At 45.3% G+C, this 15,883-nt stretch overlaps 1 protein-coding gene across 4 annotated transcripts in view; it reads right to left on the reverse strand.

Annotated features, from left to right (window-relative positions):
• The window catches only part of SLC25A40 (solute carrier family 25 member 40), a 90,745-nt gene that overhangs the window by 50,193 nt on the left and 24,669 nt on the right, over nucleotides 1-15,883 (reverse strand). For all 4 annotated transcript variants that reach the window (XM_039523533.1, XM_039523532.1, XM_039523531.1 and 1 more), the window contains 2 exons: nucleotides 12,926-13,050; nucleotides 5,298-5,471 (listed from right to left, as the gene is read on the reverse strand). In XM_039523533.1, the coding sequence (XP_039379467.1) occupies nucleotides 5,298-5,471; nucleotides 12,926-13,050 (299 nt within the window). The remainder of the gene's footprint in view (nucleotides 1-5,297; nucleotides 5,472-12,925; nucleotides 13,051-15,883) is intronic.

Raw genomic sequence — 15,883 nt, forward strand, 5'->3', positions numbered from 1 at the left:
CGTAAGGGCACTTTCATGGAATTCTGTGACTTGCTTTCCTCCTCCCTGAAGAATACCAAGATGAGAGCAGCCCTCACAGTTCACAAGCGAGTGGCGATAGCCCTGTGGAAGCTTGCAAAGCCAGACAGCTACCGGTCAGTCAGGCATCAATTTGGAGCGGGCAAATCTACTGTGGGGGCTGCTGTGATCCAAGCAGCCAACGCAATCAAAGAGCTGCTGCTATCAAGGGTAGTGACTCTGGGAAATGTGCAGGTCATAGCGGATGGCTTTGCTGCAATGGGATCCCTAACTGTGGTGGGGTGATAGAACCCATATCCCTATCTTGGCACCGGAGCACCAAGCCAGCGAGTGCATAAACCGAAAGGGGTACTTTTCAATGGTGCTGCAAGCACTGGTGGATCACAAGGGACGTTTCACCAATATTAACGTGGGATGGCCAGGAAAGACACATGATGCTCGCATCTTCAGGAACTCTGGTCTGTTTCAAAAGCTGCAGCAAGGGACTTTCTCCCCAGACCAGAAAATAACCGTTGGGGATGTTGAAATGCCTATAGTTATCCTTGGGGACCCAGCCTATCCCTTAATGCCATGGCTCATGAAGCTGTACACAGACAGCCTGGACAGTAGTCAGGAGCTGTTCAACTATAGGCTGAGCAAGTGCAGAATGGTGGTAGAATGTGTATTTGGACGTTTAAAAGCACGCTGGCACAGTTTACTGACTTGGATAGACCTCAGCAAAACCAATATTCCCATTGTTATTACCGCTGGCTGTGCGCGCCACAATATCTGTGAGAGTAAGGCGGAGACATTTATGGCGGGGTGAGAGGTTGAGGCAAATTGCCTGGCTACTGATTATGCGCAGCCAGACACCAGGGCGGTTAGCAGAGTACAGGAGGGTGCGGTGCGCATCAGAGAAGCTTTGAAAACCAGTTTCATGACTGGCCGGGCTACAGTGTGAAAGTTCTGTTTGTTTCTCCTTGACGAACCCCACCCCCGCCCCATGGTTCACTCTACTTCCCTGTAAGCAGGGCCGGCTTTAGGCCAATTTGCCCGATTCCCCAGAATCGGGCCCCACGCCTTAGGCGCCTTTTAAATTTTTTTTTACTCACCCCGGCGGCGGTCAGCTCTGCCGGGGTCTTCGGCAGCCCTGCTCTCCTGGCCAGAGCACCGGCAAGCCCTGTGGACCCCCCCCTCCCGGCTGGAGCGCCAGCCAGAGCATGGCAAGCCCCGCGGTCCCGCTCTCCCACCGGAGGGCGGCAGCCCCATGGCTCTGTGGCCCCGGCTGGAGGGCGGCAAGCCCTGCAGCCCCGCTCTCCTGGCCGGCAATCCGAAGTGCTGCCGAAGACTGGGAGCGCCGCCCGGTGAGTACAAGCCCTGCCTGCCCCCAGGAATCAGGCCCCGCACTGGCTAAAGTCAGCCCTGCATTTAAGCTAACCACCCTCCCCTCCCCCTTTGATCACCACTTGCAGAGGCAATAAAGTCATTGTTGCTTCACATTCATGCACTATTTATTAATTCATCACACAAATAAGGGGATAACTGCCAAGGTAGCCCAGGAGGGGTGGGGGAGGAGGGAAGGACAAGGCCACACTGCACTTTAAAACTTATTGAACGCCAGCCTTTTGTTGCTTGGGCAGTCCTCTGGGGTGTAGTGGTTGGGTGCCCAGAGGCCCCCCCCACCGCATTCTTGGGCATCTGGATGAAGAGGCTATGGAACTTGGGGAGGAGGGCGGTTGGTTACACAGGGGCTGTAGCAGCAGTCTCTGCTCAAGCTGCCTTTCCTGAACATCAACCATACACCGGAGCATATCAGTTTCTTCTTCCAGTAGCCTCAGCATTGCCTCTTGCCTTCTGTCACCAAGCTGACGCCACCTATCATCTTCAGACTGCCACCTGTCCTTGTGTTCATACTGTGCTCTCCTGGACTCTGACATCATCTGCCTCCACGCATTTGCTGGGCTATCTCAGTGTGGGAGGACTGCATGAGCTCAGAGACCATTTCATCGCGAGTGCGTTTTTTTCACCTTCTAATCTTCGCTAGCCTTGGGGAAGGAGAAGATAATGTGAGCGTTGAAACATTTGCAGCTGGTGGAGGAAAAAAAAGGGAGAGTGGTAGTTGAAAAGACATTTTAGAGAACAATGGGTAGATTCTTTCACAGAAAACCTTGCTGTTAACATTACACAGCACACGTGCTTTCGGTACAAGGTCGCATTTTGCCTCTTATTGAGGGTATGCCAGTTTGGTGTGAGATCTTTCACGCAGGGCCAAGCAACAGAATTTGGCTTTCAGGCAGCCATGGTAAGACACAGTCTTTTGGCTTCTTTAACCTTCATAACATGTGGGAATGGTTTCAAACAGCAGCGCCCTCATTTCCCATACCAAGCAGCCGTTGGGTTGGCCATTTAAAATGGGTTGGCCATTTAAAAGGAGGAGGGGCTGTGGTTTTCAGATTAACGTGCAGCACAAACCCAACTACCCAACCACCCAATTCTCTGGGATGATTGATTCATCCCTCCCCTCACCGAGTGGCTAACAGCAGGGAACATTTCTGTTCAACCACAGGCAAACAGCCCAGCAGGAACAGGCACCTCTGAATGTCACCTTAATAAAATCACCCTATTTTAACCAGGTGACCAGGAATGAGGATAACAGAGATAAAGAACAGATGCTGTTTGAATGCCAGGAAACACCGGGACATACACCGCCATGCTTTGTTATGCAATGATTCCAGACTACGTGCTACTGGCCTGGCGTGGTAAAGTGTCCTCCCATGGAGGATGGAATAAGGCTGCCCTCCCCAGAAACCTTTTGCAAAGGCTTTGGGAGTACATCCAGGAGAGCTTTATGGAGATGTCTCTGGAAGATTTCCGCTCCATCCCCAGATGCGTTAACAGACTTTTCCAGTAGCTGTATTGGCCGCGAATGCCAGGGCAAATTAATCATTAAACACGCTTGCTTTTAAACCATGTATAATATTTACAAAGGTATACTCACCAGAGGTCCCTTCTCCGCCTGGTGGGTCCAGGAGGCAGCCTTAGGTGGGTTGCAGAGTGCTGACTCCAGGTTCAGGGTGAGAAACAGGTCCTGATTGTTGGGCAAAACAGTTTCTCCACTTCCTTGCTGTGAGCTATCTTTCTCATCCCCCAAAACCCGCATCCCTGTTGCGTGCTACTCCATTGACGGAGTCAAAGCAGGGGGTGGGGTAGTTGTAGGGGCACCCCCTAGAATGGCATGCAGCTCATTATAGAAGCGGCATGTCTGGGGCTCTGACCCAGAGCGGCCGTTTGCCTCTCTGGTTCTTTGGTATGTTTGCCTCAGCTCCTTAAGTTTCATATGGCACTGCTGCGGGTCCCTGTTATAGCCTCTGTCCTTCATGCCCTTTGAAAATTTTTTCAAATGTTTGGGCATTTTGTCTTTTGGAACCGAGTTCTGATAGCACGGATTCATCTCCCCATACAGTGATCAGATCCTGTACCTCCTGTTTGGTCCATGCTGGAGCTCTTTTGCGATTCTGGGACTCCATCATGGTCACCTCTGCTGATGAGATCTGCACTCAACTGCAGATCGCCATGCTGGCGAAACAGGAAATGAGATTCAAAAGTTTGTGAGCCTTTTCCTGTTTACCTGGCCAGTGCATCAGAATTGAGAGCACTGTCCAGAGCAGCCACAAGGGAGTAAGTACTCTGGGATAGCTCCTGAAGGCCAATACCATCGAATTGCGACCACACTACCCCAAATTCAACCTGGCAAGGGGGAGGAGTACCAAAATCGATTTTAACAGCACTTTAAGTCAAAAACAACAGCTTCGGCATGTGGATCTAACGCTGCTAAATTCAACCTAAACTCGTAGTTTAGACCAGGGCTGCCTTGGAGTCTGGGAGCATTTTCTGCAGGTGGGACAAAAGGGGGGCATAGCTGTCAAAGTTTGAGGGGTAGAGCTGAAGTGCCCCTTACATCTCCCACTGAACAGCTCCTTTCCTCCTCACACTTCTTGGTTTGCCGTCCCCTATCCCATACGAGCAGCAGCATCAGGAGAAGGGTGAGCCTGGAGCCCTTTCCCTACTGTTGGAGGCAGCATGGGGAAGGAGGGAAGTTGTAGGTTCCTTCCCTGGGATCAGGAAGCAGTGGAGGGAAGGAGATCTCTGGAGCCTCATGAGGAAGAATTGTTGGAAGAAGGGGGATATTTGTAGGGGAAGAATGTGGGAGGGCACAGATGGCTCCACTTCCCTTCCTCCCCAGGAATGTCACTGGAGAGAAGGGTGCCTAACTTTCCCCTTCCCCCTTTTTGTTCTTCTCTATCAGTGCTCCTGAGCTCCAGATAGCAAAACTCCCTCTGATGACAACCCCTTATTGAAGGAATCATAGAAAATATTGGCTCTAAAATCAGAAATACTGATCTCTGGACAAAACTTCCCAATAAGGCTCCAAAAAGGCAGAATGTTGACTGAAAGTTGCCAAGGACAGGACTCAAACTCACAGTACATTGCGTGCTGGTAAGGTTCAATGGCCACAGCATATCACATTGAGCCCACTAAGTTACTCGCATTAGACTGTCTGCAAAGCCTCTAACTTGCAACAGAGACCCAGTCTTGCTGCACATGCACATTTCACTCTCATTGGTAGATCCATTTACCTTAAGCTGAGCTGGAATTACAAACTTAACCCCCAGTGGCTTTTGAAACATTGCTTCCCCAAAAGGTCAGTGGGTGTCATACATTTGCTAAAATAAATCTTGAGTGAGTGAAACCAGTCTGGGGAGGATCAGAAGTACAGTTTGAACCCCAGCTGTGTGCAAAAAAAAAAAAAGTTAGAAAAAGCAGGCGATATTGTAAACTTTTTTTAGGAGGACTATATCTGGGGAACTCCTTGCTCAAGTTACTCCAAATTTGAACCTTTAATCTTACTCCACATCCCCATGAGGCACAGCAAATTTCAAGACAGTCCAATTCAGCACATGGATTTTAAAGCACTTAAAACAGTAAAGCACTCTCAACCTTACTTAGAGCCACATGCTATAATGTTATCAAAGTACACCTCTACCTTGATATAACACTGTCCTCGGGAGCCAAAAAATCTTACCGCGTTATAGGTGAAACCGTGTTATATTGAACTTGCTTTGCTCCACCTGAGTGCGCAGCCCCGCCCTCCCGGAGCACTGCTTTACCACGTTATATCCAAATTTGTGTTATATCGGGTGGCGTTATATCGAGGTAGCGGTGTATAAGGAAAAAATGTAAAGGAATTGACAAGTAAGTATTCTCCATAACACAAACTTTGATGTAAAATAAACCCTTACCTGAGAAAGGTACATCTCTCAGAGCAGTGGGACCCCAGCCCCTCCAGAGTGAAAGCCAACCATCTTTGGCCAATGTATTATTGATGCATATATGCAGTTGCTTGTAAGATAATTGGCGGGACTGCATTTTAGTTCTGATCAACTCCAGTGGACTTACTACAGTTAATGAACCCACTGAAAATGGAAAAAGATTAAGGTTCATTAGTAGGACTTAAAAACAGTCAATTCTGTTAATAGAGCAATTGTCTAAACACTAAAAATAATCCAATATTTCTCCCCCCCTATATTTTTGGTTCCTTTCAGCCACAAGATGAGAGGCTATGTCTTCATACATACCTAGGCGTGGTCTACATATAAAACGTAGGTTGACCTAACTGCATTGCACAAGGCTGTGAAAATTTTTGTGCTCTGTGCAATGTAGTTAGGTCCACCCAACCCCAGTGTAGACATAGCAGCTATGCCAATGGAGGAATTCTTCTGTCAACTGAGACACCATCTCTTAGAGAGGTGGATTATCTGTACGGTCAGAAAAACCCCTTCCATCGATGTAGGAAGCATCCTAACACTACAGCAGCAAAGTTGCAGCACCATAGCTGTGCCACTAGACTGTAGACATACCCTCTGAGTGTGACAAATTGCACTAGTTTGCCGCATACCAGCTGGCTTTGTGGACCATGCTACCACATACTAAAAGTTCCATAACGCACACTACAAAACTTTTAGTGCATGGTAGCAGAGTCCCCATAGCCAGTAAGTGTGTGACAAACTAGTGAGCTATACATTCGACTGTGGCTTGCTTCATGCTAATACTTGGTCTACACTACAAACTTAGGTTGATGTAAGTTGCCTTCAGTCAACCTGTTAATGCATGTATCTACACTCAAATTTGTCTCTGGCCAACGTAAGCGCCCTGTTATAGTGACTCAGTAAAACCACATCCCAGAACTGCCTTGAGTGACGGTAGACCTACTGAGATCAACGCAGTGAGAGTGTAGACACTGTGTGACCTACGTCAACCTTAACAGTTCTCCAGCAGTGGGCCTGCAATACCCAACAGTGACCGCTCTGGTCACAATTATGAATTGCACTGCCACGGAAACATGAAGCCACCACCATCCTTTAAAACACCCCCATATTTTTAAATGCCTTTTCCTGATTGCCAAATTCATGAGCACACCTAGCAGCTCCCCCTTGTCGTGTGCAAGTGCCCAACCAGCCATACCAGCTCCACACACTAGACACGCTTTTGCCTGGAGTAGACAGCAGGTACTTTCAGCTTTTCTGGGAGCCTGAACCGCAAATAAATCTGTTTTAATCTGTATAAATCCATAAATTGGATAAATCCATACAGGGTAAATCCATAAATTGTCCACCCTCTATATCACAGATAGAGAGATATGCACAGCTGTTTGCTCCGCCAGGTTTTAATCACTTACTCTGGATTTATTAATAAACAAAATTGATTTTATTAAGTATAAAAAATAGGATTTAAGTGGTTCCAAGTAATAGACAGAACAAAGCAAGTCAGCAAGCAAAATAAAACAAAAACACGCAAATCTAAGCCTAATACATTAAGAAACTGATTACAGGTAATATCTCACCCTCAAAGATGTTCCAATATGCTTCTTTCACAGACTAGACTCCTTCCTAGTCTGGGACCAATCCTTTTCCCTGGTACATTACTTGTTAGTTCCAGCATACATCTCAGGTGGTAAGAAGGGGTTCTCTCATGACTGGCAGCCCTTTTTGTCCTGCTCTACCCCCTTTTATAGCTTTGGCACAAGCCTGGAATCTTTTGTCTCTGCTTGTCCCCTACTCTCTTCTAAATGAAAAAGTACCAGATTTAAGATGGATTTCATCATCAGGTGACATGGTCACATGTCACTGTAAGATCCTAGTCTCCATTCCCCATGGGCTGGCCCACATGTACACAGGAAGGCTTTCAAGTAACTAGGGCCATTTACAACTGATTGTTTCTGGAGCACCCTTAATGGCCTCCACTTAATATGTTTCCATCACTGATACAAGTTTATATCTTATTCTCCTAACTCCAGATATGGAAATAATACATGCTAACAAATAGGATGAACACACTTAGTAGATTACAAGCTTTCTAATGGCACCATACAAGGGGTATTTAGCGTAAAGCATATTCTGGTTATGTCATATTCATAAGCATATTTCCACAAAGCATATAGAGTGCAATGTCACAAAATGAAAAGATGGTGCCCAGCTCAGCCCCAGGTTAACAAGACACAGGTATCGACTTTTCATTATTTTATTACTATGAGAAAAGGTAGGGGTATAACAAACAGAGGTAGAGCTTGCATCTGCTTTTCATTCCCCTGTTGGGTTAGATTGGGGAGGGCATGCACATCATTTTTTTTTAAATACACATAAGGATGTCCCTTGTATCCTCCTAAGAAATTTTGATGAAATTTTCACAGAGATACTCTGAAATCCTCTCATGAAGGTTTCTACGGATGGCAAGAAGAAGTTACTCACCTTGTGCAGTAACGATGGTTCTTTGAGATGTGTGTCTCTGTGGGTGCTCCACTCTAGATAAGGGTCTGACCCTGCGCCGGAGATCAGAGATTTCTCGCAGCAGTACTTGGCCAGGGGAAGGGCACGCACAGGAGTCATCTCATGCAGCCGTTGGCACCTCCTGTAGCGTGTGCTCCCCCAAGCATCCCCTCCATTCCTTCTCTACCACAGAGCTCAGCTGTGTGAACTCCGAAGTAGAGGGGAAGAGAGTGGGGTAGTGGAGCACTCACAGGGACACACATCTTGAAGAACCATCGTTACTGCACAAAGCGAGTAACTACTTCTTCTGTATTGGTAGTGATTGGGTCCTACTGTGAACTTCAGGAACCATCTGTGCGCAGGATGCACTGTAATATGGAAGTATGCATCTTGGTGGTTGAGGGCTGCAAACCAGCCGCCCGCGTCTAGGGCTGGGATTATTGTGGCCAGAGTGACCATTTTGAATCTGTAGTTGTGTACGAAGCTGTTGAGTTTTCAGAGATCCAAGACTGGTCTCCATACCCCTCCTTTCTTCTCTGTCAGGAAATATTTGGAATAAAAACCCCTCCCTCGGTATTGATGTGGTACTGGTTCTACAGCACCCAGCAGTAGGAGGTGGTCTATTTCTTGTTGCAGAAGGTGCTCATGAGAGGGGTCCCTGAAGGGGGGAGAATGGGGGTGGTGGCTGTGAAAGGAATGGTGTAGCCAGACTGTATGATCTCCAAAACCTATTGATCTGTGGCTATCAAAGCCCAGGCATGGTAAAATGGGTGTAGGCGGTGACCAAAATTGTGGGATGGGGTATCTGTTGGCGCTAGAGGTATGGGGAGGTCGTGCATACCCTCGATCAAGACTTCAACATTGTGGCTTAGATGTAGATGGACAGGTGGACGAGGCCTGGTTCTGTGGAGCTCATCATATCTGAGCCCACAGACTGGGTCTGTTCTGAGTGAAGTATCGTGGTTGACGATGGTTAAACGAGGTGTCTTGTGACCTCTGGTATGGTGTAAAGCGAGGGTGTTTGTCAGGCAGTGGGTGTATGCCTAGTGTACGCAGCATTGCTTGGGAGGCCTTCATGGTATGGAGGACGTCGTCTGTTTGCTATGAGAATAGTTTATGCCTATTGAGGGGGAGATTCTCCACTTTCAGCTGTAGTTCTTTTGGGATTCCCGAAGCCTGCAACCATGATGTTCTTCTCATGGTTGTGGTTGTTTGGGCCGCTGTATTCGCTACATCCATCGAGGCTTGCAGTGGTGTGTGGGCTATTAAATGACCCTTGTTGATAATGGCAGTGGGTTGAGGACATTTATGCTTCGGGAGGTCCTCCACAAACTCTTGTATTTTACAATAGTTCAAGTAGTCGTAATTTGCTAGTAGAGCAGAATAGTTGGCAACTCTAAGCAGAATGGTGGCTGATGAGTAAACTTTCCGCCCAAAGAGGTCCAGTCTCTTGTGTTCTTTATCTTGTAGTGAGCAGTGGAAATGAGACTGTTTACTGCACCGATTAGCAGCCTCTACTACCAGAGAGCAGGCTTGAGGGTGTGAAAACAAAAATTCTATGCCTTTGGCTGGAATGAAGTATTTCCTGACCGCCCTTTTGTTGGTAGATGGTGCCGATGTTTGCCATATTACCTCCGCAGGCTCTATTATAGCCTCATCCATGGGGAGGGCAATCTTGGTCGATGATGCCAGCTGTAAGATTTTTTAACAACTTATGTTGTTTCTATTGCATTTCATGTAAGGCAATTTCTTGGCTGTTTGCTACTCTTTTGAAGAGTTCTTGGAACTGTTTCAGGTCATCTGGTGTCATAGGGGTAGACAGCGTCACTGTTTTGTCTGGTGCAGATGAGTGTGGGGCAGGTGGTGAATCATCCAGGTCTGCCTTAAAAGTGACCTACAAAGGGGAAAACATGAGCCGGCCCTTTTTTTGGGGGGGTGCGCTTCTTTGTGGTGTATAAAAGAGAGCTTAATTTTAAATTATTTATTTTTTAAAATATTTGTATTTTAAGTACCTTTTCTATTTGTTTTGTTTACTTTAGAAATATCAGGAATATCAAGTCTGGTGTTCCATTTGTTGAAAGACTCAGATCTCAGATATGTATACTGTGAGTTCTCTCACCCCTTAACTGAAAAAGTATAGACTGGGGACTCGTTAACAAACAAACCTCTTCACTATCATCCAAGCTGATAAGGATATTTCATAGAGTTAAGGCCAGAAGGGACCACCAGCTCATTTAGTCTGACCTCTTGTACATCACAGACCACGAACAACCTAACATCTGCACACTAAACCCAACCACTGAAATTAGACCAAAATATTACAGCCCATGGGAAACTAGCTTATGTGCCACAGGCAAAGAACAGTAAGGACTAAGGTGCACCGATGCCTGAGGCCCCCGCAGTGGCAGGGAAATGATTAAATGAGATAGAACCAAACAATCCTGGCATGTGATCCACACTGACATGCTGCAAAGGAAAAAAAAACAAAACAAAACAAAAAAAAAAACATTCCCAGGTCACTGCCAATCTAACATGGAGGAAATTCCTTTCTAACCCCACACATTGTGATCAGTTACCACAAGGACATGAGCAAGAACTAACCAGCCATGCACCTGAAAGAGAGTATACACAATACCACCTCACAGCACTGGCTGTCCCTATCCAATATCCAGACATGGCCATCCCTGATGCTTCAGAGGAAGGAAATTAAGAAAGAAAACACACAAAATAAATCTCCCAGACTACATGGGTGGACAAAAGAAATCCCTTCCTGACCCCTGCAGATGGCTGGCTGAACCCTTGAAGCATGAGCTTTTAAGAACATAAGACATAATCCAGAAGTGAGCCCCAGGGCTGTTGAGCCCTCCTCCATACCACCACAAGCAACTCTGTCATAGAATTGCAGTCATAAATTGGATCAGCTCGCTCTTGAAACTAATTGAGTTGTTTATTCCTACAAATCTTATTGGGAGGCTGTTCCAGAACCTCATCCTACTGTCATGGTTACAAACCTTCTTCTAATTTCCAGCCTGAATTTGTTCTTGGCCAGTTTATACCATTTGTTCTTGTGTAAACATTGTCCTTTAGCTAAAACAGCTCTTCACTCTTCCTGATCTTTACCTACCTAATGAATTTATAGACAACAATCATACCCTCTATCACAGTGACTCTCAACCAGGGTAGGCATACCTCTTGGGGTACGTAGAGGTCTTCCAGGAAGTACATCAACTCATCTAGATATTTGCCTAGTTTTACAACAGGGTACATAAAAAGCACTAGCAAAGTCAATACAACTAACATTTCATATAGACAATGATTTGTTTATACTGCTCTATATACTTTATACTGAAATGTAAGTACAATATTTATATTCCAATTGATTTATTTTGTATGGTAAAAATGAGAAACTAAGCAATTTTTCAGTAATAGTATGCTGTGAAACTTTTATGTCTGATTTTGTAAGGAAGCAGATTTTAAGTGAGGTGTAACTTGGGAATAACCAAACCAGATTCCTGAAAGGGGTACAGTAGTCTGGAAAGCTCATCCAGTATTCTCTCATAATATAGGCCCTCCATTCCCCTGATTATCCTAGTAGCTCTTCTCTGCACCTGTTCCAGTTTAAATTAATCTTTCTTGAACATGGGTGACCAGAACTGCACACAGTATTCCAAATGAGGTCTTATCAGTGCCCTTGGCTTGCCCTTTACCATGGCATTAATACTTCTCTATATCTACTGGAAATGCTTTGCCTAATGTATCCTAGGATTGTATTTGCCTTTTTTATAAACACATCACATTGGTGGCTTACAGTCATCTTGTGATCAACCCACACACCTGGAGTCTCCCTCCTGTTTTGTCACCTCCAACTAATAAGCACCCAGCAGTACCAGAAATAATTATTATTAGCCCTTAAGTGCATCACCTTGCACTTTGTATTATTGAATTTTATTTCATTTCTGTCACTCCAGTCTTCATGATCATCCAAATGTCCCTGTATAATATTTCGATTCTCCTCTGTAATGGCAATGCCTCCCAATTTTATATCACCAGCAAATTTCATTAGAACACTCGTACTTTCTGTGCCAAAGTAATTAATAAAAATATTTAGCAAGATCGGTCCCGAGACTGAATTTTGAGGAACTCCGCTAGTAAATATAGGGGGAAGTTAACTCGTTGACTTCAAATACTGCAATGATCAAGTCCAGTATGTTGTCTCCCAATTGTTTACAGAATGTTTGTTTGACAATCAAAGATCTTTAAACAATTTTAATAAAAATCCAGTACCCTCTGAATCAGCTACCATGTTCTATATCTGTCACAGCCCAATCCTACCAGTTCTCCAGTGTCCCTAAGGACTCCTAGGAAAACCAGAAGATAGAAGACCAGAAATTCTTGTGTACAATATGCAGAAAAAAAGTTTTTTTAAAAAAATCTAGCTCTTTATACATCATAAAGAAGCAAAAAGATGCGTAAGTTCAAATTAGTTTAAAGGTTACTAGCAAAGGAAAAAGAGTGTGATCAATGTTATTTACTGTTCATTAGACAAAGAATGAGAATGAAATTAATTTGTCTTTAGCAGCATATGATGCAGTAGCACCCTACCCAGATAATGAAATAGTTAACTAGAGACAGAGAGCAATTAGTAAACCTAGTTGCACCTGGAGGGTGGGCCAGGTCCAAATGAAGGTGAAGCCCAGCTGGGGAAGGAGTTGGGTGTGCATAAAGGGAGAAAGCCCAGCTAAGAGGGTGGCCAGTAAAAGACCTCTGTAGTCCCTCTCTGGTTACTAGAATGGAGGAAAGGTCTAGAAAGAGGTAGAGCTACAGTCAACCCAGAGAAAAAGCCTAACAGAAATCCACAAAGGTAACAAGAAGCCTGAAGTAGCAGACCTTAGCTGCTCACAAAAGGGTCCCTAGACTGGAACCCAGAAGAGATGGAGAGCCTTGATTCCCTTCTGGTCCACAAATAGGTGATGGTGAAGCATCCTGACACAAGGGGAGAAGTACTATTATGTTGCGAATGATAGCAAATTTGCCTTAAAATGTAAAATAGCTGGGAAAGGAATAGTAAAGAAAATACCATAATATACAGATAATTTATGACTCACATCTACTTATGGAGCCTGCAAGAACTGGAATGTAGTCACTGTCTTTTCCTAGTTTAGATATCAAAACTTCACTCAGTTGATCGTAGCTGGTAAAATAAATTACTGTACTTGGAACTGCCATTATTCTAAAATACAAAAACAAAGGAACTCTATCAATTGTCACAAAGAAAACCGGATGTCTCCAACATAATTTAGATCAGTTATCAAATATACATTTTTGGGGGGTTAAATAAAAAAGGATAAACATTTCAACTGTGTTATGGATGAAGGGAAAAAAAATCATCATGTCTACCTCCTGCAACTCACAAATGTCTACCAAATCTCCATTAACCAACCGTGTGGTGAACATACATGCACACTGGGTTCCTCTTGAACTCAATTGTTTTCACAATCTGCCTCAGAAGTTTTATCAATGCATACAATTCCTTTCAAGTCTGATAGTTTGCCAGATTGTGCCACCCTTATTCATGCTGCAAGGTACTACTCAATACGGATAAGGGTGGCACAATCTGGCCTTTAATGATTATTACAAACAACATTTATCTAATAATTTCTAACCAAACCAAATCTTATGTTGATGCATGTTAGGGTGGTAAAATTTGTTAAAAACATGACACCCAATTAGTTTTTCCTCCCAAATAGTAACTATACTAACTGCCTAGGTTAAAGGCAAGCACTATCTGCTGCAACAAGGACATTTGAAATTCAGAAGAAAATTCTAAATGCATATTACTTAGACTAGAGAAGCCTTATTCTGAGGCATGTATCATGCACTGGGACTCTAAAGGTATATCTACATTGCAATAAAACACCCACAGCTGGCTGGTGTCAGTTGGCTAAGGCTCACATGGCTTGGGCTTCAGGGCTATAAGACTGCAGTGTAGACATTCAGGGTTGCGCTCGGGCTCCCAAGCCAGATTGTCTACACTGCAATTTTATAGACTTTATCCCAAGTCACCCAACACAGGCCACATGGGTGTTTTACTACAGTGTAGACATACCATAAGATCCCCTCTGCTGGACAGTATGGAGGGGGTAAGATCATGCTATTTAGGCAGGTTTATTTATGCCTGGACTTAGGCACCTATCTCCATGACAGGTTTGGGGATAAGCACACACCCCTCTCCTTTGCATCTCCCATTGGCTAGCTCAGGCAACTCTCCTTCTAGCATGCTAGTTTTATGAATCGCCTATCTGTCCCCGTTCATTGTATAGGGAGCTAAGGTGCCTAACTCAGACTTTGTGGATCACAGTGTTGCTGAGATTTTCTAACTTTTAGGTGCCACAACTCTCAGCATCACAATGACTACGTCCTTTTGTGAATCTGGGCCCTATTTACTAAACTGAGATTTGTTACTCACTTAGCTACTGGATAATGATTATTTTATCTTACCCAGCATGGGTCACATTTGTGGATCTTACTTCTTGAAGAATGAAAATGTTGCAGTAAGCACATCTAAATTCTCCTATTCTTCAGCATAGTAAGGACCACAGATCCTACAGCTGGATTTTATTATCTGTGTGTAAGTAGGTAAAACAACTTAGCCTAACATAAAACAGAACTTGAAATATGCATAGAGTCTTTTTCCTCAGTTACTATATCATGCAACATCGTTGTCCCCAAAACAACATTGGATGAGGCTTACAAGTCAGCTTTGATATATTTACTGAAGAAATGAGTAAAAGAGGCCATTTCTATTCCTAGGAAGTGTAACCTGAGGGCTGAAGAATGACTTTTTGACTTGCTTGGCTCAGGTATACACTACCTGATCCACTTAGATACTTATGACTTTAAAGCCTTGAAATAGCCAGGTGCTAGACCACAAGTAACATGCTTTATTTCATTAGAGCTTCACTTTTGTTTTTATATTTATAGAGCTGGTACAGACACTGAAAAAGACGGTTACTCACCATTGTCATTCCAGTTAGGTGATTCCCAAGCCTTACCTAGGCGGTGGGGTCGGAGTGAGATGTGGCAGAGTGTAAGATTGCTGAGCTGAAGGCTGCATCGTCCCTGGATTGTTGCACCAACGCATAGTGGGAAGCGAAGGTGTGGACAGAAGACCAGGTGGCCGCTCTACAGATGTCCTGGATGGGAACATGGGCCAGGAAAGCGGCAGACGAGGCTTGCGCTCTCGTAGAGTGAGCGGTGAGGTGGGTAGGTGGCACTCGAGCAAGCTCATAACATGTCCGGATATAAAATGTTACCCAGGAGGAAATCCTCTGAGAGGAGACCGGCTTGCCTTTCATGCGATCAGCAACCGCTACGAATAGCTGGGGCGAACGCCGGAAGGGCTTCGTCCGCTCTATGTAAAATGCGAGGGCCCTGTGGACGTCCAGGGTGTGAAGCTGTTGTTCCTGACTCGAGGCGTGCGGCTTCGGGAAAAAGACCGGGAGGAAAATGTCCTGGTTCAAATGGAAGGCCGACACCACCTTAGGGAGGAAGGCCGGGTGTGGCCGAAGCTGCACTTTGTCGGCATGGAAGACGGTATACGGCGGACCAGCCGTCAGGGCACGAAGCTCAGAAACTCGTCGCGCTGAAGTTATAGCGATGAGAAAGGCTGTTTTCCATGATAGATAAAGCAGGCAACACGTGGCCAAGGGCTCGAAGGGGGCTCCCATGAGCTTGGCTAGAACTAGGTTCAGATCCCAGGACGGGGCCGGGCATCGTACTGGCGGGAACAAGCGATCTAGGCCCTTAAGGAAGCGGGAAACCATCGGATTGGAAAAGATGGACCAGTGACCTACGGGGGGGCCAAAAGGCGGAAATGACCGCTAGGTGTACTTTCAAAGACGAAACCATGAGACCGTGCTCCTTAAGGGACCAGAGGTAGTCCAGGATCGTTGGAATAGGGACAACGAACGGATTAAGGCCTCTCTGATCGCACCAGAGTGCGAAACGCTTCCATTTCACGAGGTAGGTTGAGCGAGTGGAAGGCTTCCTGCTTTCCATCAGGA

The sequence above is a fragment of the Mauremys reevesii genome, linkage group 2 (assembly GCF_016161935.1).
Source record: "Mauremys reevesii isolate NIE-2019 linkage group 2, ASM1616193v1, whole genome shotgun sequence".
Lineage (NCBI taxonomy): Eukaryota > Metazoa > Chordata > Testudines > Geoemydidae > Mauremys > Mauremys reevesii.